At 40.4% G+C, this 21,569-nt stretch overlaps 1 protein-coding gene across 2 annotated transcripts in view; it reads right to left on the reverse strand.

Annotated features, from left to right (window-relative positions):
• The window catches only part of MAP3K5 (mitogen-activated protein kinase kinase kinase 5), a 278,572-nt gene that overhangs the window by 65,841 nt on the left and 191,162 nt on the right, over positions 1-21,569 (reverse strand). For both annotated transcript variants that reach the window (XM_089676223.1, XM_089676222.1), the window contains 3 exons: positions 20,159-20,254; positions 13,871-13,952; positions 10,254-10,387 (listed from right to left, as the gene is read on the reverse strand). In XM_089676223.1, the coding sequence (XP_089532349.1) occupies positions 10,254-10,387; positions 13,871-13,952; positions 20,159-20,254 (312 nt within the window). The remainder of the gene's footprint in view (positions 1-10,253; positions 10,388-13,870; positions 13,953-20,158; positions 20,255-21,569) is intronic.

The following is a 21,569-nucleotide window of genomic DNA, read 5'->3' on the forward strand; positions in this document are numbered from 1 at the left end:
GTTAGATCACCTTTTGTCTAGCTGGAATGGCCACACATGGATTGAAATTTGGCCACTCTCTGTTGAACTTACCAAATTTTGATCCATTTATGGCCAGTTTTACATATTCAGCAATCTGTGTCTTCTACTCTCCCTCTTTTCCAACACTGCAGCCTTCGGGACACTTCAGAGAGTATCGGATGCCTCTGTCTCCTGCTCTGCGTGCTGAAGTTCCATCCTGTATCATTACAGGGCATTACTGGACACTCCCAGTGCTACCTCTTCTTTTACAGAGTACTGCTGTTTGCATTTTTTTGGGACCTGACAAGATCTCTTTGTATATATTGATTATACGCACTGTATGAGTTCCTTACAAATTACCTGGAATAGGCTAAACTCATGAGAGGTACCTTCACCTGTTGGTCACGTCCCCTTGAAGCTCCTCTTCAGGGTCAGGAGAGGACCACACCACTGATCAGCCAAAGTAAGCGTCACCTGAAGGACACTCAAAGAAGGACCCTACCTTCTCAACAGCTGTTTTCAGGTCCAGTCCTGTCGAGATTTCTATTCCAGGTCATGAGAGCCAAAGTAAGTGTCACCTTAAGTGACACTTAGAGGAGGACTCTATCTTCTGTACACAGAAGAAGAGAAGACTTGGGACTGGAATGTCACGTGACCATGGAGGTACATCTCTAGCATTGGACTTCTGGTCCCTTGCACCTGCAAACATAGCTGTTGAGGAACCCCGACAGCAAACTTAGGTAAGTAAAATTTTGCTTCTCAAGATATTAAGAAAATGTGGATTTAAACTTTAAAGTAAAGGTGGAGTATGTAAGGAAACAACACTTTTGTAGCAATAAGCAATAGACCCATCTAGTTCTTCAGCAGTGAAACTGATATTGGGGGGTTACCTTTCAGATACCACAATGCAATACAAGTGCTTTTATAACTAACATTAAAAGTCTGGAACAACTAATACCCTGATGTGTGCCCCCACTGCTTATTGCAAAGGGATATAGGTTGGGAGCCTACCATAATTATTGAAAACCATTTTTATAATCTCTACTATACCGCAAGTATGCATTTATTTCTTTTAGTATAGTGGCATAAGCATTCAGTATGATTTCCAAAATGTGTTCGCTAGATGGAATCTTAGTCTGGCATTAAGCAGGATGAGTCATGTACTCTACTTCAGTTCTCACAACTTTGCTTGCAGAACTGCCAAAATGTTTTTTGGAAAGTACTTCAATTTTTCAACATCTCTATTTTTATATCAAAAGTTGAGCAATACTCTAAGAATAATAGTCTATGTTCAGCTCTTAAAGTGGTTGTAAACCTCAGGCAAGAAATATGAACAAAGCATATCCCTCTATAGTGTGTACTTATCTAAGAGCACTAAGTGTAATTTCTGTCTGCTGCTTAATTCCTCTGCTATCAGCATGAACCACCTCTGGCAAGTTTTCCTGACACCAAAAGGAAAATGGTGACAGGGGAGGGAGCTCCAGCAGAGTGGCAGCATCTGTTCTGTTCCTGTGAGCTGTGTGGAGGGAGGGGTATCTCTCCCAGTCAACTCTCAAAACTCTTCTCACTGAGCTCTGCAGAGTGTAACTTCAGCTCTTTGCCCTCTTTTATTGAACTCTCAGACAAGCTGTAAAATTCAGCACTTTGAATGGATATAGAGAAGAGAATACTGTAGATAAACAGGTGCAACTTATGTAGGAGGATTTGTTTAATCTCTGTGTATCACCTGAGGCCAGTCAATTCACCGGGTATATGTAAGGGTGTACAACCACTTTAAACTAATCCTTGTGCATTATATTGTGTATGTTTTTAACATATGCCTTCTAATATTTTTTTTTAAAAGAACCATAATCATGACATGCCTCAATTTATGTTATAAGAACATATAACATAGCAAACTGAAATCATTATTATTTTCATAAGATTTAAAGAAAGGCCTGGTGGTGTGAAATTAGTTATTTGTGTGTAGTACAATGCACTGGTTGGTTTATTGGGCTGTCTGAAGATCATGCACCCTAAAGAAGTGATTGAAGCAAGCAGTATATGGCTGGGCTGACTGGACATACATGTCAGGGAAAGTTATCGTTTGTTTCAAGTTAAAGTGATTGGAAAGGATTTTTTTTAAATAACAAACATCTCTGTACTTAACTGCTCTGTGCAATGGAATTGCACAGAGTGGCCCCAAGCCCCTTCTTCTCAGGTCCCATGCTGGTGCTCCTGGTTACTCCTCTCTGTCCATTGCCCCCATGGGAAGCAGCTTCTTAAAGGGGTACATGTGCATGCTCGCTCCCGAGCCCCACTGCTGTGTCCATTGACAAAGACAGTGGGACTTGGCCCGCCCCCTTTTCACTGGCTTTGATTGACAGCAGTGGGAGCCAATGGCCCCTGGCAAAGCCAGTGAGACATGGAAGTGAGGGGAGGGAAGATCTGTAGATATGCACAGAGCTGGATCGAATGGGTTCGCAGGTAAGTTAAAGGGGAGTTAGTGGCCAAAACCAATGCCTAAACATTTTTTACCTTAATGTAAGGAAGGTTAATATGTTTAGGCTTTAGAACCACTTTAATGTAAAATTAAATGGACCAGCCACTTCCATATGCTTGTGCCATTTATGGATCCCACAGGCATTTAGAGATAGACAGTCATACTGTACAAATGTCATTCATAGTTTTCATGCGCATACATATATGCGGAATTTTAGCTCAGGCCTCATGTATACATGAACTCGCCCTAGACAATTAGCTCTCCTGGCAGCAGAAAAAAGCTAAATGCGCAATGTTCACCTGCGTTTAGCGCTTGGATGTTTATTTAATTGGCCAGAGTATTTTCCATTGACGTGAAAAACGCCTACAGCTAAATACGGCTAGTATTTAACTGCATTTTAGCCATGTTTAGCGGTTTTTGGCCAAAACTTGCCTCTCCTGAACGCGATTCTTCTGCGGTCAGGAAAGGAACGTTTAACTGCCCCTAAACTTTGAAGCTCCTAAACTCTTGTAAAGGCCTATGTGTACAGCGCCAAAAGCTCCTAAACTACGTCAGTAGCGTACATGAGGCCTAACGAGTGTACAATGCTGTGTGATTTCTGCACAGATATTGAAGAACAATGCAGCACTAGCTACATGTTTGCAACTTCAGCCAATTGTGTTTATTGGAAATGTCGAAGTTTAATGTTGCTATAGTTTATAGCCACAAAAAACTAAGTCTTAATGCACACTGGATGTGTTTACTGCTACAGTTTTTGGCTTTTGGTGTTTTCTACAGCCAGTAAACTCCTCAGCATGTTATCCTAAGTGTCCATGCACACATAGACTGTAATCAATGTTTTTTTGGCAGGGGCGTTTTTGGGTAAAAAAAAAAAACCCAGAGCTAAGTGGGTTTCTAGAGTTTTGCAGCTGTAAAAACGGTCTAATGCTGAAAAACGCGGCAAACCAGCATTTTTGGACTTTTTTTTTTTTAGCAAAAAAAAATATTTTTTTTTTGCATTAAAAACTGCAAATCCTTAAAAACGCAGCAAAAACGCTAAAAAAACCTCACATTTTTAACGTGACTTCACACAGCTAAAGTTACCAGCATTATTAAAATGCTCAGTGTGCATGGAGCCTAAATGTCACAAATGAGTATCTAACACAGAATCAGAAGAAACATGAGAAAAATACTTCAGATTTCTTTCCATTGCTGTTGGAAAAAGGTTCCTTGAGGCTACTTGAATGTGCTGACTGGCTCCCAAATTCTACAATATTTACATCTATTACTATATGTCTATAGCTACCTCAGCAACCTGATGAAATATAGCTTTAGAAGTATAATAGGGACATTTTGTAGCCAGATGACCATGGAAAATGCTAAGTTTAAAAATAACATTTTAATAAACATTTCCCACACAAAGCACTAAGGAAATATGGCCAAAAATGAAAGATCAAGGACATTTCCATGTTAATTCAACAGCAGAACAAGCTTCAAAGGACTCTGTACAGCAACATGTAGGAATCCTCTTTCACATAATCTAACATTTGTAACACATACTGTATTCTGTAAAACATACAGGTAATTCAACAAATATATTTTTATTAACCACCTAACCATCAGAAGGTTTTACCCCCTACACGACCCAGCCATTTTTTTGCTATTTAGCACTGTGCTACTGGTAATTGTGTGGTCATGCAATGCTGTACCCAAAAGAAATTTATATAATTTTGTTCACACAAATCGATCTTTCGTTTGGTGGTATTTGATCACCAAATAGGTTTTTTACTATATAAAAAAAGCTACAAAATTTTGGAAGAAAAAGCTTTTATTTTCTGCTATAAAACATATCCAATAAAAAAAAATAAAAACAAAATCTAATTTCTTCATACATTCAGGCCAAAATGTATTCTGCTACAAGTCCTTGGTAAAAAAAAAAAAAAATCTTAATAAGTGTATATTGATTGGTTCGTGTGAACGTTATTCAAACTAATATATATATACAGTCATGGCCGAAATTGTTGGCACCCTTGATATTTCTCCAGGAAATCATGTATTTCTCACGAAACGTATTGCATTAACACATGTTTTGCTATACACATGTTTATTCCCTTTGTGTGTATTGGGACAAAACAAAAAAAGGGAGGAAAGAAAGCAAATTCGACATAATGTCACACAAACCTCCAAAAATGGGCTGGACAAAAGTATTGGCACCCTTTCACAACTGCGGATAAATAAGAATGTTACAAGCATGTGATGCTCCTGTAAACTCACCTGGGGCAAGTAACAGGTGTGGGCAATATAGAAATCACACCTGAAAGCAGATAAAAAGGAGAGACGTTCACTTAACCTTTGCATTGTGTGTCTGTCTGTGCCACACTAAGCATGGACAACAGAAAGAGGAGACGAGAACTGTCTGAGGACCTGAGAACCAAAATTGTGGCAAAATATCAACAATCTCAAGGTTACAAGTCCATCTCCAGAGAACTAGATTTGCCTTTGTCCACAGTGCGCAACATTATCAAGAAGTTTGCAACCCATGGCACTGTAGCTAATCTCCCTGGTCGTGGACGGATGAGGAAAATTGATGAAAGATTGCAACGCAGAATAGTCCGGATGGTGGATAAGCAGCCCCAAACATGTTCCAAAGACATTCAAGCTGTCCTGCAGGCTCAGGGAGCATCAGTGTCAGCGCGAACTATCCGTCGACATTTAAATGAAATGAAACGCTATGGCAGGAGACCCAGGAGGACCCCACTGCTGACACAGAGACATAAAAAAGCAAGACTACAGTTTGCCAAAATGTACTTGAGTAAGCCAAAAGCCTTCTGGGAAAACGTCTTGTGGACAGATGAGATCAAGATAGAGCTTTTCGGTAAAGCACATCATTCTACTGTTTACCGAAAACGGAATGAGGCCTACAAAGAACAAAACACAGTACCTACGGTAAAATATGGTGGAGGTTCAATGATGTTTTGGGGTTGTTTTGCTGCCTCTGGCACTGGGTGCCTTGACTGTGTGCAAGGCATCATGAAATCTGAGGATTACCAAAGGATTTTGGGTCGCACTGTAGGGCCCAGTGTCAGAAAGCTGGGTTTGCGTCCAAGATCCTGGGTCTTCCAGCAGGACAATGACCCCAAACATACGTCAAAAAGCACTCAGAAATGGATGGCAAAGAAGCGCTGGAGAGTTCTGAAGTGGCCAGCAATGAGCCCAGATCTAAATCCCATTGAACACCTGTGGAGAGATCTTAAAATTGCTGTTGGGAAAAGGTGTCCTTCCAATAAGAGAGACCTGGAGCTGTTTGCAAAGGAAGAGTGGTCCAAAATTCCGGGTGAGAGGTGTCAGAAGCTTATTGATGGTTATAGGAAGCGACTGATTTCAGTTATGTTTTCCAAAGGGTGTGCAACCAAATATTAAGTTAAGGGTGCCAATACTTTTGTCCAGCCCATTTTTGGGGTTTTGTGTGACATTATGTCATATTTGCTTTTCTGCCTCTGTTTTATATTTGTTCCAATACATACAAAGGGAATAAACATGTGTATAGCAAAACATGTGTTAATGCAATACCTTTTTTGTGTGAAATACTTGATTTTCAGGAAAAATATCAAGGGTGCCAACAATTTCGGCCATGACTGTATGTATACACACACACTGGAATTTTAGTTTATTTTTTACACTAGTAATGGCGGGGATCAGCGGCTTATAGGACTATGATAGTGCGTAGGCAATCTGACACTAACTGATGTTGGCTGGGAGGTACACTGAAGTTGACATCACCAGAGACATTAATACAGTGTCAGGAATCAGCAGCTGGGATGACCAGATGTATGTAGCTACACACAGAAATGGGACCCGGCCATGTATATATATCTTTAAAGTGAGATTTATTTACAGTGAACAATAACCACACACCAACAGCAATAAACACGACAACGCATAAAAATCAAAACTGAACAACCAAAATGCAGAAACCTGACAACTAACTAAATATACAACTATATACAAGCATGAAATATGCAAGGCAGGGGAAACCTGGAGGAGCAGATGGTAACGACTGAAACAAGAAGACTGAGAAAGTAGGAACAGGGCACGAGGCAACAGGGTACTGAATACAGGGCAAGAGCAAGAATTAATGGCAACAGAGTCTGGCAGCAACAAACCAAACAGCATACAAGGCAGGAGCACCCAAAACACTGACGCGGCTAGACTGCGGCCGGCCAGTTCTGGGAGGGCATCATATGATGTCCTCCCAGAACGCGCTCTCCTGCGCGCCCCCGGCGATCTCCGTGATTGCTGTGTCCTACGGACACAGCTGATCACGTGCTGTGGTAAAGGCCAATCACAGCGGCCTTTTACCACGTGATCAGCCATGTCCAATGACATGCTGATCACGGGGAAATGCAATTGCCAGTTCTCGGCTGCACTTTTCTCACGCTGTCAGAGCGCGAGGAAAGTACTGCCGAGAACCAGCAGTTGTCAGAGCGGGGATTGGCACCGATCATTAGGGCAGTGCCCTGATGATCGGTTCCCAGCAGCGCCACCCACCAGTTCCGCCCACCTGTGCCGCCCACCAGTGCCCAGCGGTGCCACCCACCAGTGCCCAGCAGTGCCACCCAGCAGTGCACCCACCTGTGCCCAGCAGTGCCACCTATCTGTGCCCAGCAGTGCCACCCACCTGTGCCCACCTGTGCCACCCACCTGTGCCCACCCACCTGTGCCCACCAGTGCCACCCACCTGTGCCCACCAGTGCCCATCAATGCAGTGCTGCCAGTCAGTGCCACCAGTCAGTGCCCAGCGGTTGTGCCAGTCAGTGCCCAGCAGTTGCACCAGTCAGTGCCCAGCAGTGCCCAGCAGTGATGCCAGTCAGTGCCACCTATCAGTGCTGTCTATCAGTACCCATCATCAGTGCCACCTATCAGTGCCGCCTATCCTTGACACCTCATTAGTGCTGCCTATCAGTGCCGCCTCATTAGTGCTGCCTATCAGTGCCCTTCAGTGCTGCCTATCAGTGCCGCCTATCAGTGCCCATCAGTGCTGCCTCATCAACGCACATCAGTGAAGGAGAAAAATTGCCTGTTTGAAAAATTTTATAATAGAAACAAAGAAAATTTTTATTTTTTTTCACATTTTTTTCACTTCTTTTGTTTATAGCGCAAAAAGTAAAGTGCCCAGCGGCGATTAAATACCACCAAAAGAAAGCTCTATTTGTGAGAAAAAAAAGATAAAAATTTCTTATTGTACAATGTTGCATGACCGCGCAATTGTCAATCAAAGTGCGACAGCGCTGAAAGCTGAAAATTGGCCTGGTAAAGAAGGGGGTATAAGTGCCTGGTAGGCAAGTGGTTAAGAACCCTCCAAAGCAGGTGTGGCCAGGTGCAGCTGATTTCTGGAGACTGCTGGGAGACACCTTCTGGTGGATACTAAAACTGCAGCTTTCCACCCAGGGAAGCACAGTGCAACCAGCAAGTGACCCAGGACCTGACATTATAATACTATACACTGTCACTGTACTAACACTGGCTGGGAAGGGGTTATTATCTAGTGGCAATCAAAGGGTTAACTGTGTCCCTAACAATGTGTTATGAGTGCTGCTTTTTACTAAATATCTGTGTAGCGAGTGCTGCCGAGCCCGACCCCTGCATGGCAGAGCAGTGACAGTGGGCTCCCCCCCCACCCGTTCTTCCTGTTAGCAGCGGGATGCACAGTGCCTGTGCTGTGGGCAGCGGCGGGCTCTCTCTTCCGCGCCCCCCCTCGGCCTGCCACAGCAAGGACCGTGGAGATTACAGGGGATAATGGTGTAGGAGCAGCTTTGAGCTCTCCCCCCGCCCCCCTCCTTTTAACGCTGTGCTGGGAGACTGAGTGGCACTTGCCAGGATCCCCATTGGTCAAACTGGAGGACCAACCAAGAGAGGCACAGGGGAGGATCATGGGATATGTAGTCCTGAGGCCTGGCGGCCCAATTGTAATCTGAAAGAAGCAAACTGCAGCCCACAGCATGCCACAGCAGCAGGAGGATAGAGCCAGCAGCCCAGGAAAGCTTAGATAGGGGCTACCCGGGGCATGGGAGAAAGAGATGTAGAGGACAGGGTGGTGAGAGGACTGTGCTGGGGGATGTGATCCATGAGGGACGACCACGCTGCCCAGGCCATCAGGGAGAGGAGAATAGAGAGAGGACTGTGTGGAGGGGGACTTGGGATCCACAGCTGCAGGAGGAAGAGGCTATTCTCACCCCTTGCTTGTGTGTGTGGGAACCACTGCTTGGACCAAGAAGACACCAGCAAACTGCATCACTGGGCACAGATCTGCAGCCACCGGCAACTCATTAGCAGTGCAACTACTTGGGGCTACCTCCAGATATGTCCACACAGACATCGCTGAGTCCCTGGGTCGTCAGGTTGCCAATCGGGCATCTTTCATCTGGCTGCAGACCTTCAAGAGCCTGTTCTGGGACACACTTCCTCAGGTGGGCTGAGGCCCACCTTACTCTTTAATACTCCACTCAAGAGACACTGCATGCAGACACCGTTACTCCCTTTCCCACTTAAAGGCCCTTTGCTTGGAAATACCTTGTCTATTCCATTCACTATTCACTTGTCATTGCATAGTAATACCCTTGGGCCCCTTCATGGCTAGCTGAAGACCATGGACACCCTTTACTCTAGGACTCCTCCATTCAAAGGATTCAGCCTGTAGAATCTGTCACTTCTTAAACCTTTTTCCTTTCTAGTGTAGCAATTGTTTATCTTAAAGGGGAACTTTTACCCAGGTTTCATATATTATTCTTTGACATTTTTTTGCCTGTGGCATCAGGGCTTAGAGGGAGTTGACTGACAAAAGGTTTTTTCTTCCACCTCTTGCTCTTGGGATCTGGGATCCACCTAGGGTCTGGTCTGTTGGCCCTACGGTCAAGTCAATTGTTACAGTCATTTACTGCATATCTTTGTGACTCTTTTTAATGCTAAACCCTACAATTTGGGGAGTACCCACAGTTTACATTTTGGTTACCTGTTATATCTATTATCTCTAGTAAAATATTGTCCTGTAAAGCTATTAATTTTGGTGTCTTTAGCACTTATTTTCGCCATGTTCTTATTCAACCAGGTGTGTCAAAGGAACTGAGATTGTTCTTGGAGACAGGGCACAGAACAGGGAACCCAAAATTACTAAGTGGTTCTTCTGGGATACCGCTGTTTATTCCTTACCCCTGCTTTGTAAAATTACTGCAGGCGGTTGGAAAGTGATTAGCCTAGAAAATTCTTTGGCTGGGCAATATTTTACAAAGAGCAGCCCATATAGCCTACGGCCTAGGTTGACAGCTTTCAGGGGAGGTGCCTTGGTGCCTACACCTCGATATCTTGAGTGATATTTTTGGTTTCAAATAAGCCTGTCTAACTCCTACATACTACAGCTCCTCAAGACAAACATGAATATGGGCTTTTTTTGCACCATCCCATCATGCATCACCTGGAGTTTCCTAATAATCCTGTCCATAACAGTGGCAGTCTACCCAACACAACATCTACTAAATTAAGGGGATACAAAATATCGTTAAATGTACAATTATCCTTTAAAAATAAAGGGGAGTGAAATAGACAACATTTTATCAGCTTTTTCTGCAGTCTTTGTCTGCAACAAATTATAATACAATGTTTGAATGTTAGTTAGGCTATGTTATTAATAATAGTTCTTTTGATTCATTATCAGCAGCAGCTCTTAGTGACTTAAATCAACAGTTGTATTTCAAAGTGATCATTCTACAGTAGAACGTTTTGGCATGAACTAACTTACCTGCTGTCCCTCTCAGGAACCTCCTTGATAGCAATTCTCACTTGGTTACTGAGGTCTCGTCCAGCATATACCACTCCATGGGTACCCTTACCCAGGACAACTCTATCACCATTTTCATCATATTCATAATCAAACTAAACAAAGGAAAATACTGTTTTAGTCACAAAAGCAGAACGACATATGTAACTAAAGATATTTACAAAAAGAAAGATTTTTTCAAAGCAATATGGAAAATTAATTTATCATGGAAAGATAGATTAGTAAACATATAAATGATAGGCAAGAGAGAACTTGAAGGGTAACCCAACTTTTATATGTTTCTTTGCTTAAATTTATATTCAACATCAGCCTTTCTCAACTTTTTTACCCTGGGGAAAAGGGTTTCAGGGAACCCCTGGTAAAATCAATTCACTGGAGTCATTGGCAAAACACCCCTTACAATAATGGTCAGTGGTAAGTATGCCCACAATAGTGATGATAACGTCACCTTTACAGACAACAAAAAGATTCTTGGCATCACATCCCTGGCTCTGGAACTATGCAGGTGCCATCAGTTGGGAGGTCAGTTGGCACACCTCAAGGAACCCCTAGCATCCTCTAGAGGAACCGTAGGATTCCATGGAATCTTGGTTGAGAATGGCTGTTCTAAGTCAAAGTAGCAAAATAAAACTTTCTACATAGAAATTAAAAAAAAAAAAGTTTACAAAAAATATAAGAAGTCATTCAGATATAGTACTAATAAACCCCATCTTTACAGCCTCCACTTTTCTTTAACAGCGGATATGCAGGGTCACTAAATATGACTTTTCAGGCTAATAGGCATCAGAAACAGGCCTAGTTCTTAGTAATCAACACGGAATAACAGAACTGGTCTGACCCCTTCCCTTCCTTTGCAATACAATACTTTATGAGGACACAGGCTGAAAGATGTGCTGAGAACTGTTAATCAGCTATACCAGCATAGAGCGCAGGAGGAGGGCAGCATGCATCATTTTCACTGAAGAAAAAAAACATAATATGGCATTTCTGAATAGAAATCGATTACATATCATAATATACAGGGGTACAGGTCTATCAATAGATAAACCAGTATAAAGCTGGCTATGCATGGATCCAAATTCAGCTTGTTCAGTAGGGACCAGCTGAATTTTGATCCATGTATAAATAGGGAGGTTGTACAGAAGTTAATCTACTAAGCAACTTCTGTACAACCACCATGTCGTATTTTCCCTGCTTGATCAGTGCCACAGGCTATAGCCAAGAGACCTGATCAGTGTATCCTGACGGCAGGGAATACCTCCAAGCTGTAAGAATACAATAGCTTAGCGGGGAGGATTCCCCTATCCACATCAAGTCTGTGGATGGGGAAATCGAGTCAGCTTTTTTCGTTCAATCGCAGATTGAACAAAATAAGACTGCAGACTTTAATTGGGCTTCGACTATTTTGCCTCACTGTTCTTGTAGATGGTCTTAAAGCATGCACTGTACTTTGCCCAGCTGAAAATGTTTACATTTACCTTGTTTCCGTATGTAAATGGTAGAAATGCTGTAATGCCTTATCTGTGTAACTATTCCATGGTAAACTGCGGACAATTGTCAAGCAAAATGTGAATATTTTATCTTGAACACATTAAGGGGAGATTTATTAAAACTACTGCACACAGAACATGGTGCACCTGTGCATAGTAACCAATCAGCTTCTAACTTCAGATTGTTCAATTAGCATCAGTTCACACAAGAACACCGTATGGGAAACATGCAATCCATGTGAATTTCCAGCACTGTGTTCAAAGTACACTGTCCTTGCAATCTGCAGCGGGTGTCAGCGCAATGTTAATAACACCTCAAACACAAAAGTACCATGCGATCTTATTGCGAGTTTCCAAAAATAGTGCATGTGCTACTATGGTGCAATTTGAACCCATTCAAAATGAATGGGCTCAAATCACACCGCACTGCACCGCATGTGAATTGCATAGAAATCCGGTGTGCATTCCTGTGCGATTCATGGGCGATCCATAGTGTGAACCTAGCCTTAAGCTTTGGCAATAAAATCTAGAAGCTAAATGGTTACTATGCACAGCTGCACTAGATTCTGTGTGCACCAGTTTTAGTAAATCTTCCCCCTTGGATACTTAAAGGAGAAATATGGGAATGAAAGAAAAACGATACTTACTCACCTATATGGCTGCAGCATTGATCCAGTACTGCAGCTGTCCCCCGCCAGCTCTAAGCCCGTGAACTGAGTGACCACATGACAATTTTCGGCTATCAATGAGCAGAGAACAGTGACTGGGCTGTACAGGAGGCAGGAGTGGCTGGCACAGGCTCTCAGCAGCGTAATGAGAGACTGAGCCAGCTGCTGGTCAGGCATTTGGGTGGATGCCGACATTATTGTCAGGATACATCCAGAGACTGAAGAGACTCGGTGACATCAGCTGAAAGTAGGCTTTAGACTGCTGTCGGCTAATTCTGGGTTACAGGAGTGCAAAAGTAACTCCTGTTTACTGTTCTAACTTAAAATATCAAATTTGTTAAAAAGGCAAAATTATATTTTAAGAGTAAAAAGGAGTAAGGAAAAAATGGTGAAAGCAGCAGAATAATTGAAGTAGTAAACTGAAAAACATAGAATTTTACTTTAATGCATCAAAATACAGGCTAAATATTAATGGAAATACAGTTGCTGTAATAAATACATTCAGCAAGAAATGTTAGCTAAAAAATATTCCTCCTGTTTTGATATATGTAACATTATGTCAAAAGATACTACCCATAACTCAGTACAAGCATTTGAAAGTAATTTGAGCGAGTGGTGCATGATACGAGTGATGCACCAAACGTAGATTGTGAATGGCATTTTCACCATGTCAAGAATATAAGTCAATATCTATATTTGCTAAGGTGATGGTAAACTTCAGATGTTTCCTTTTTTAAGACTGGTACACACAGGCTGAATAGCAGCCAGTATCAGCCGGTTGAATAGAAACCAGCCAACATTCGGACCATGTATACAGCAGCCTGTCCAACAGAAGCCAGTCTAACAAGCCCGATGGGTTAAAAGAAAAAAAAAACTTTATCAGGTATTAGTTTTGGACAGAATGGAGATTCCAAATATAGGCCAATTTCACAGTCAAGATATAATCTGTATTAGAGGAACAAGGGCCCTAATTAGCAACTCACAGGTATGAAGATAGATATAGATAGAATTCTATAGGAGCACCAGATCAATTGTTGAAAGACTGTGAAGCGTTTATTTAATCTTATAATGTCAAAGGAAGGATCCACTGCTTTTCAGTGGCTCTAATGGACATAGCTCTGCTGGACCCCCTTAATCAGTGTTTAGGATAAAAACCTGAGTCTCTAGCCTTTAAACACCCAAAATAAACATGCACACATCCCCCGAAATATATAGTTCAGATAAGGGAACATTATTTTTTTACAGCTGGAAATATTTCATCCAGGGATTTTCCTATGGAGTATTATAACCAAATGAGTGATCATATTTATAGCTACTATAAATTGAAAGACATACAGGAAAGATACGACTGAGAAAAATACTTACTTAGAACACATTAAATTCTAATGATTAAGCAACTAATAGCCATTGTCATACTTACTTCAAGGGAATCTCCATCAAAATCCACATCATCTGTGTTTTTTCCATTTTCTTCAGTAATACTGTTAACCATATCAAAAAATCTATAACAAAGGAAATAAAGACTGTATAACCAAGATGAAGAACAAAAAAAAGGTGATACCAGAATGGATGCATGGATCATAATATTCTTCTGCACTTTTAAATTTAGTGCACATACACAATTCTTCTGCTGAGAATACAATTACATTATTGAAACTCTTTTAAATCTGCAAATACCTACAGTATATTATTACTAAAAAAAAACAAAAATGGAGTATAGAGTTGCTTTACATGTTATCACACGTCCACAAAGCAGGGGGCTGTGCAAGTTAGTAATTCATAGCTGCTATCTAACTCTGCATCCAAAGGTACTTATTTCTAGCACAGATAATAAAGCCATTATAACATTCTTTCAGGTTATTTTAAATATAAAAGTCACAGCTTCCTTGATTTATGACTTATGGACCAACAAAACAGATTCACCAGTCTGGCAATAGGCACAAAAGTCAAAGGGAGCTATTCAGTAGCAAGAAGTCAGAAAGGTCTTAAAGTGGAAGTACAGTTAAATACTAAATAAGCATAAACCTAGTCCTGCCCCCATTCTAGGTCTGTTCTAACTACTCCTAAAGGAAAGATGATTATGCTTACTTATGCTGAGGGTGATCTGGTCACATGATCTTTCCAGCTGCCAGCTTTAGTGGATAGAACGCTCACAACAGCTGCAGAGCCTGAGCAATGACATCACCCTTAGGCTTACTATGGGGTGTCACAAACGCAAGATCGCTATCACCAAATGTCAGTGATCCCACGATCGCGACGTCCAATATGTCACGATCGTGGCGTCAGACCCCAGACCTTGTCACCAAACTCGTGACCAAAGGACTGGTCAATCTAAAACCTTGACGTTACGTGCATAACAATGCCACACTCAGCTGCGCCCTGCACAACGATTGTCCAGCTAATGGATCGCAATCGATGCACCGGCAGCCTGAATCGGTTGTTACTGGGTCAGGTTAATTACGCAATTAACCCTTACACTGCCACCACCCGTTTTTTGTACAGAGAAAGAGGAAACTCGCTTATCAACTATAACACTATAATGATTGAAATAATCGTCTGCCCAATACGGTCACCACAGGCCGATTACGCAGAGGGTTAAACAAACAGTAGTATCTCTTTAGAGGCAGGAATTCGTAAATTGCAATTAAGAACTATAGAAACAGTTCAACACTTTTAGAAAGAAAGATTTATTACTAAAAGGGTCAAACGGGTGCAATAAAAATATTTACAGAAAAAGGATGTAACTAAGATATATATATATACATACAAAGAACCATAGCACAGCAAAGAGATATCAGAGAGAGGTGAAAGGGTTAAAGTACTTGCCAGAGTCCTGGGTTAGCAGATTCAAGTTTCAGAGCAAAAGGGTCTCCCCAGGTGGTATATTGATGTTAAAATGGGAGATGTCTTCAACTACTTTCTTAGGCCTGATAGCCTGAGTAACTGAACAATACTCTGTTTAGAAAGGGATCGGCAGGCGGAACCCAAAATTGGAACCAACATCTTTCATAATTCATATTCTGGTCTATAACTTCCCAACTGCACATGCGACAATTTACCCGCGGGTATATTATTATGCAGACAAGTCTGAGGATTATCTAGATATGAATTATGAAATTATATGTTGCACGGTTCACGTGTTCTATGTTTCGGCTCCCCTGATGGTCCGAGATAATTCGAATGACCCATCAAACTGTTCGCCTGCTCCTAGCCAATCTGTCGGGATGTCTAGTTTTTATGTAAGTCTCTCATATTCCAAGATGTGAGACATAGTGGAAAAATGGAGTTTAACAGAGTTTATCTGATTCTGTCACCTCCACTGAGTTAGGCTCATCAGGTTAGCATTTCTTTCAACTTCTGGGAAGGCTTGTTATCTGTTTTACGAGGTGTGAAACTACACAGGCACGTTGGTCAGTGAAGCTCCAATTCTCTTGGGAACACTGGCCTTATCCTGGCCTAGGTAAGAAAGGCTACACTTTCGCAAACCGTTCTGCACCGAACTAGGGATGCCTTGCTCTGCCAGTGACCCATAAACAGTACACATACACACACTGGCCAGATGTCTCCTTTCAGTGAGAGGGAGGGGTGGAAAGATGAGGGGAGAAAATGGAGATGCCTAACAAAATGGTTGAACCGCTTCCATCTCTGATGCGCACGTTTGCAACATGGGGCATCAAGTGTCGGCTGTCTCTCCTTTACACTGAGAGCTACTTCACACGTGTGGTGCGGACTGAAGCTCAGGTTTCACAGTTAATTGATACAGTAGCTGTTCACAGGTTCACGTCAGGTTTACATCAGGTTCAGGACAGGATTAGCACAGGATCTTATCTTGTTCACAAATACAGTTAGGTCCATATATATTTGGACACGGGCACAATTTTAGTTTTTTCAGGTATTTACCAAAACATATTCAAGCTATAGTTCTATAATGGATATGGGCGGAAAGTGCACACTCTCAGGTTTAATTTGAGGGCATGACTTCCAGTGGCACTGGGTCATTGGTGTTTATTGATGATGTGACAGAAAACAGAAGCAGCTGGATGAATTCTGCAATGTTTAGAGATATACTGTCAGCCCAGATTCAGCCAAATGCAGCAAAGGTGATTGGACAGTGCTTCACAGTACAGATGGACAATGATCCAAAACACACTGCAAAAGCAATCCAGGAGCTTTTGAAGGGAAAGAAGTGGAATATGCTGCAATGGCCGAGTCAATCACCTGATCTCAACCCAATTGAGCATGCATTTCACTTGCTGAAGGCAAAACTAAAGGCAGAAAGTCCCACAAACAAAGAACAACTGAAGACAGCTGCAGTTAGAGCCTGGCAAAGCATCAGGAGGAAACCCAGTCTTTGGTAATGTCCATAGGGCTCCAGACTTCAGGTAAAGCATCAGAAAGGAGGAAACCCAGTCTTTGGTCATGTCCATGGGTTCCAGACTTCAGACAGTCATTGCCAGTAAAGGATTCTCAACAAAATATTAAAATTAACATTTTATTTATGATTATATTAATTTGTCCAATTACTTTTGGTCCCTTGAAAAAGGGGGTATGGCTACTCTTAAGAGCTGTAATTCCTAAACCCTTTCTCCAATTTGGATGTTCATACCCTCAAATTAAACCTGAGAGTGTGCACTTTCCACCCATATCCATTATAGAACTATAGCTTGAATATGTTTTGGTAAATACCTGAAAAAAACTAAAATTGTTCCTGTGTCCAAATATATATGGACCTAACTGTATGCGGTTTAGAAACAGTTCCCATAGAAGTCTGTAGCCTGTAATCTGCACCTGAACCCACTACTCAGAAATCGGACATTACTCTTTTTAAAATCGCACTGAATCTTTACCGGCTGTGCACCGGACATATGTGAACAGGCACCATAGGAAGCAATGTTATTTCACATGTCAAGCGGATTGGATACGGTTCAGACCGCATCCAATCCACATATATGTGAACGGGCACTGAAGCAGGCACTGGGACCTGATCATGGACTGGACCGGAGCAGCCTCAGAATATGTATGTATACAAATCTTTCCTTTTGCAGGGTGGATAGAATAGGCTTAGAATGGGGATGGGAGTAGGTTTAGGCTTACTATTTGACTTGAATTCCACTTACATTTTACTTTGTGGATTACACACAAGGATAGATAAGTTCACACCAAAACCATAAAAGTAGAAAAAATAGAAAAAGTTGCACATGAATATAATATTTGACTATAAACCAATTTACATATATTGGGATTTTTTAAGCAAAGACATGTAGCAGAATACATTTTGGCCTAAATGTATCAAGAAATTTCATTTTTTAAATTTTTTTACTGGATATGTTTTATAGCAAAATGTTAAAAATAATATTTTTTTCTTTTTCAAAATTGTCGGTCTTTTTTTGTTTATAGCGAAAAAAAATAAAAAACACAGGAGGTGATCAAATACCACCGAAGGAAAGCTTGTGAGAAAAAGGGGACATAAATTTAATTTATGTACAGCGTTGCATGACCACGCATTTGTCAGCTAAAGTTACGCAGCGCCGTATCACAAAAAATGGTCTGGTCAGGAAGGACCTGTTCTCTTTCAGCAGCTGCAGCGTGGGACTCATGCTCTCAGTGTGGAAGGAGTGGTCTCATTGCAGATGTCTGATGTACCCCCTACTGAGTAAGACCTATAGCTCTGCAATCTCAAAGTTCATGCTTCCTGCCTACTGGAAAGCTCTGGCTGTGACTCAGTCTGCAAAGAGACCACTGCTTCTACACAGAGAACAAAGAACCGACTTTGCAGCACTTTGGCAGGACATAGACTTTTGTGGCCAATTTTTAAAGAAGACAAACTATAAAATTTGGAACTAAAATTAGAATAAATACTTGTGAGCCACTGGAAGTATTCTTACACTTAAATTATTTATGTGCTTATATGATAATCATGTGATTAATTTGTAACTGTGATACTTTCTAATTTACTTAATCAAGTGTTTAAATAATTCCTTTATAGAATTAAAATATATTAGATCGCTAGGTACTTATTACACCCTCTCCAGGTGTATGGATGTATATATTAAATGTCAGTACTGTACCGCGCTCCAATATATACAACTCTCAATAATAATAAAAATCTAATTTTCTATAATAATGTTATTAAATAACTCCGTGTATCTTCAATATATCAGTAATTAAATATATTAATCCAACTAAAAATTATAATTGATAACACCATTAATTCATATATAAAAAGTGAAAAAAATGTGAGAAAAAAAATGAAAAAATATATTGTGCATATAAACCAGAATAAATATATATGGAAATGACAATTCAGTTCATCAGAGATGCGATGGTATTTAAAGTTCAAACTAATCTGTATGATGGATCAGTGTTCACAGCCGTGAACCTCTCCCTCCTTTCTTCTCTCCTCTCTCCCCAACACAGCCTCCTCAATAGAACTTTTTCCACTGGCTGCTTATTCATCCATGCTCGATACATATAAAGAGAGAAACAGAGACATAGTGTCTTATCCGGGATAAAAGTTATTTATTTAAAGCTATTGGTTTCCCACTCACATGCTCCAAACAAAAGTAGCGCTTTGTGTGCAAATGTATCCAAAAAGTATCCAGATCCTACTATACAACCAGCCTTGCAGGTGTGTCTGCCTTCACTGAATGTGCTTGCCGTTCCTCCGTGGATGCGTGATGACGTCACCGCCCCTCCCCTACGCGTTACGCTACAGGGACTCGTAGCTTCCTCTGGGGGATGTAGTTTATCATGTCATCCTGCACTGAGGCTATTTATATTCTACCGGCGCCATTTTTGCTGTGATCTAAATAATCCTCATTCCTCCTCCATTTTCTTGTAGTCCAATATATATCTCAATGTTATCTATTATATATATGCACAAGAGTGCGTCTCAGCATCCTACGGTTGCACATTCAATGCTACCAAACACACCCTTCACAATTCGGATTACAATATCATATTTTCTATTCATTTTCATCGCCATTTATCTTATACATTTGTCTTATTCATGTTTATATTAACCACAGTATTCATTCTTTAATATTAATAATTTCCAAACATTTAATAAACTTTAAATTAAAATTAAAACATCAGATTACATATAAAATATTATTTTTAAAAATTAATAATAAAAAAAAAAAAAAAAAAAAAAAAAAAAAAAATATTTAAAAATATATATAAAAATAAAATTAAAAAATGCCTAAAAAAAATTCTTATTTATAAAAATTAATAATAAAAAAAAAAAAAAAAAAAAAAAAAAAAAAAAAAAAAAAAAATTAATATTTTATAAAATATTACATACGGAGTTATTTAATAACATTATTATAGAAAATTAGATTTTTATTATTATTGAGAGTTGTATATATTGGAGCGCGGTACAGTACTGACATTTAATATAAAATTTGGAACACCTTTTAATGTGATGCACATCATTAGCTCTGCGACCCACCTGTCCCGAATGTAAGTATTGATGTGGTCATTAAGTTATAAATGTGCCAGTGACTGTCATAGTGTACTCTGAAGTGTAAGCACTACAGAACATTTATAAAAGGAAAATATATAAAACAACAAAAGGGAAATTGTACATGATATAATCCTTATACAATTGTCATGTTTCCTTCTTCCTCTCTCTTTTTTCTTTTTGAAAAGCCAAGATAGCTCACTGAATACACAGATGGTTCCTCATGGTTTGCATAAATATACATACTTTTTACAATGAAACTCTGTGCAGAAGTAGACCTGGAAGTCATCTGAATTGTATAGCACATACAGAAAACAGCACCTTTCTTCAAACTTGGAAATGCTGCAATAAAAAGAAAATATAGACAATACTGTATTTAGATGTGTTACTTTACAAAAGGAAATCCATCACGAGGCAAACACTCTTTTAAGAACAAAAGGATAGATGCTGTTCACTTAGCAAAGTCAGTGTTCAGTAAGCTTAGGATGTAATGCCTAGTACACACTATGAGAAAATCAAACAAACAATTGTCTGATTTTCCACAAAGGTGTGTATCATGATCTAACCGACAATGGTATTATTTAAGGTACATGTATAGTGCTGTCAATTTACGAAGCACTTTACATATGTATAGTGCATTCACATCAGTCCCTAACCCTCGAGGGGTGTACAACCTAAGGTCCCTAACTTACATTCATACATACACATACTAGGGCCAATTTAGACAGGAGCCAATTAACCTACCAGCATGTCTTTGGAGTGTGGGAGGAAAGCGGAGTACCTGGAGAAAACCCAAGCAGGCACAGGGAAAACATGCAAACTCCAGGCAGGTGGTGCCATGGTTAGGGTTTGAACCAACGACCCGAGTACTGCCAGGAAGAAGTGCTAACCATTTAGCCATTGTGCTGTCCATGTATTAACGTGTCTGAAAATTCTCGACCGACAAAGGCAAATGTAGGCAAAAGTAGCTATGTACTAGCATAGCAGAAGAGAAAATGTAGGGTCATTCTTTGCTACCAAGAATGAGTGTTATTTTCTATTCAATTTTTTCTGTACAAATACTGTACACATTGAGCGAAAATCAGATGTTGTGTCCACGTACAATAAACATTTTCTAGCTTGCACCTTCAGTTTTTGTCATCTGAATAGTCAAAAGCAGTATACTAATGATCAGACAATTGACCGATCATTCCTCATACTGTCATGCTCAGATGGTCGTATGTATGGGCCTTGAAATGAGCTCTGCTCACCCCAATTAACTAATCAGGTAATAGTAAAAATCATTTTTTTTATTTCCCTGACACATAATTGGGTATTAAAAGTAAACACAGGTATAACTTATTTCCTATCATTTACTTAGCAAAGTGAATATACACTTTTCAACGTGGATATTAACTTTGCTTGTTACTTGAAAATTGACTATACAGTTTTAGTAAAATAATCCAATCTTTAGACAATGGGGGATATTCATAAATGGTGTTGTAGGCACCTTTTCGAATTCCATCTGGCTCCACACATAAAGCGAAGGTCCTTGTGCCAGATTCATGTACCTATCACTGAAGTTAGAATGTCCCTAGTGGACATCGAACAAACATTCTTAAAATGAAAAGTTTTGAACAAAATTCTAACAGTGTATTGCCAGCTTAACACTACTAGT

Source organism: Staurois parvus, unplaced genomic scaffold (genome assembly GCF_062004578.1).
Source record: "Staurois parvus isolate SC_StPar_1 unplaced genomic scaffold, SC_StPar_1.0 ptg000165l, whole genome shotgun sequence".
Lineage (NCBI taxonomy): Eukaryota > Metazoa > Chordata > Amphibia > Anura > Ranidae > Staurois > Staurois parvus.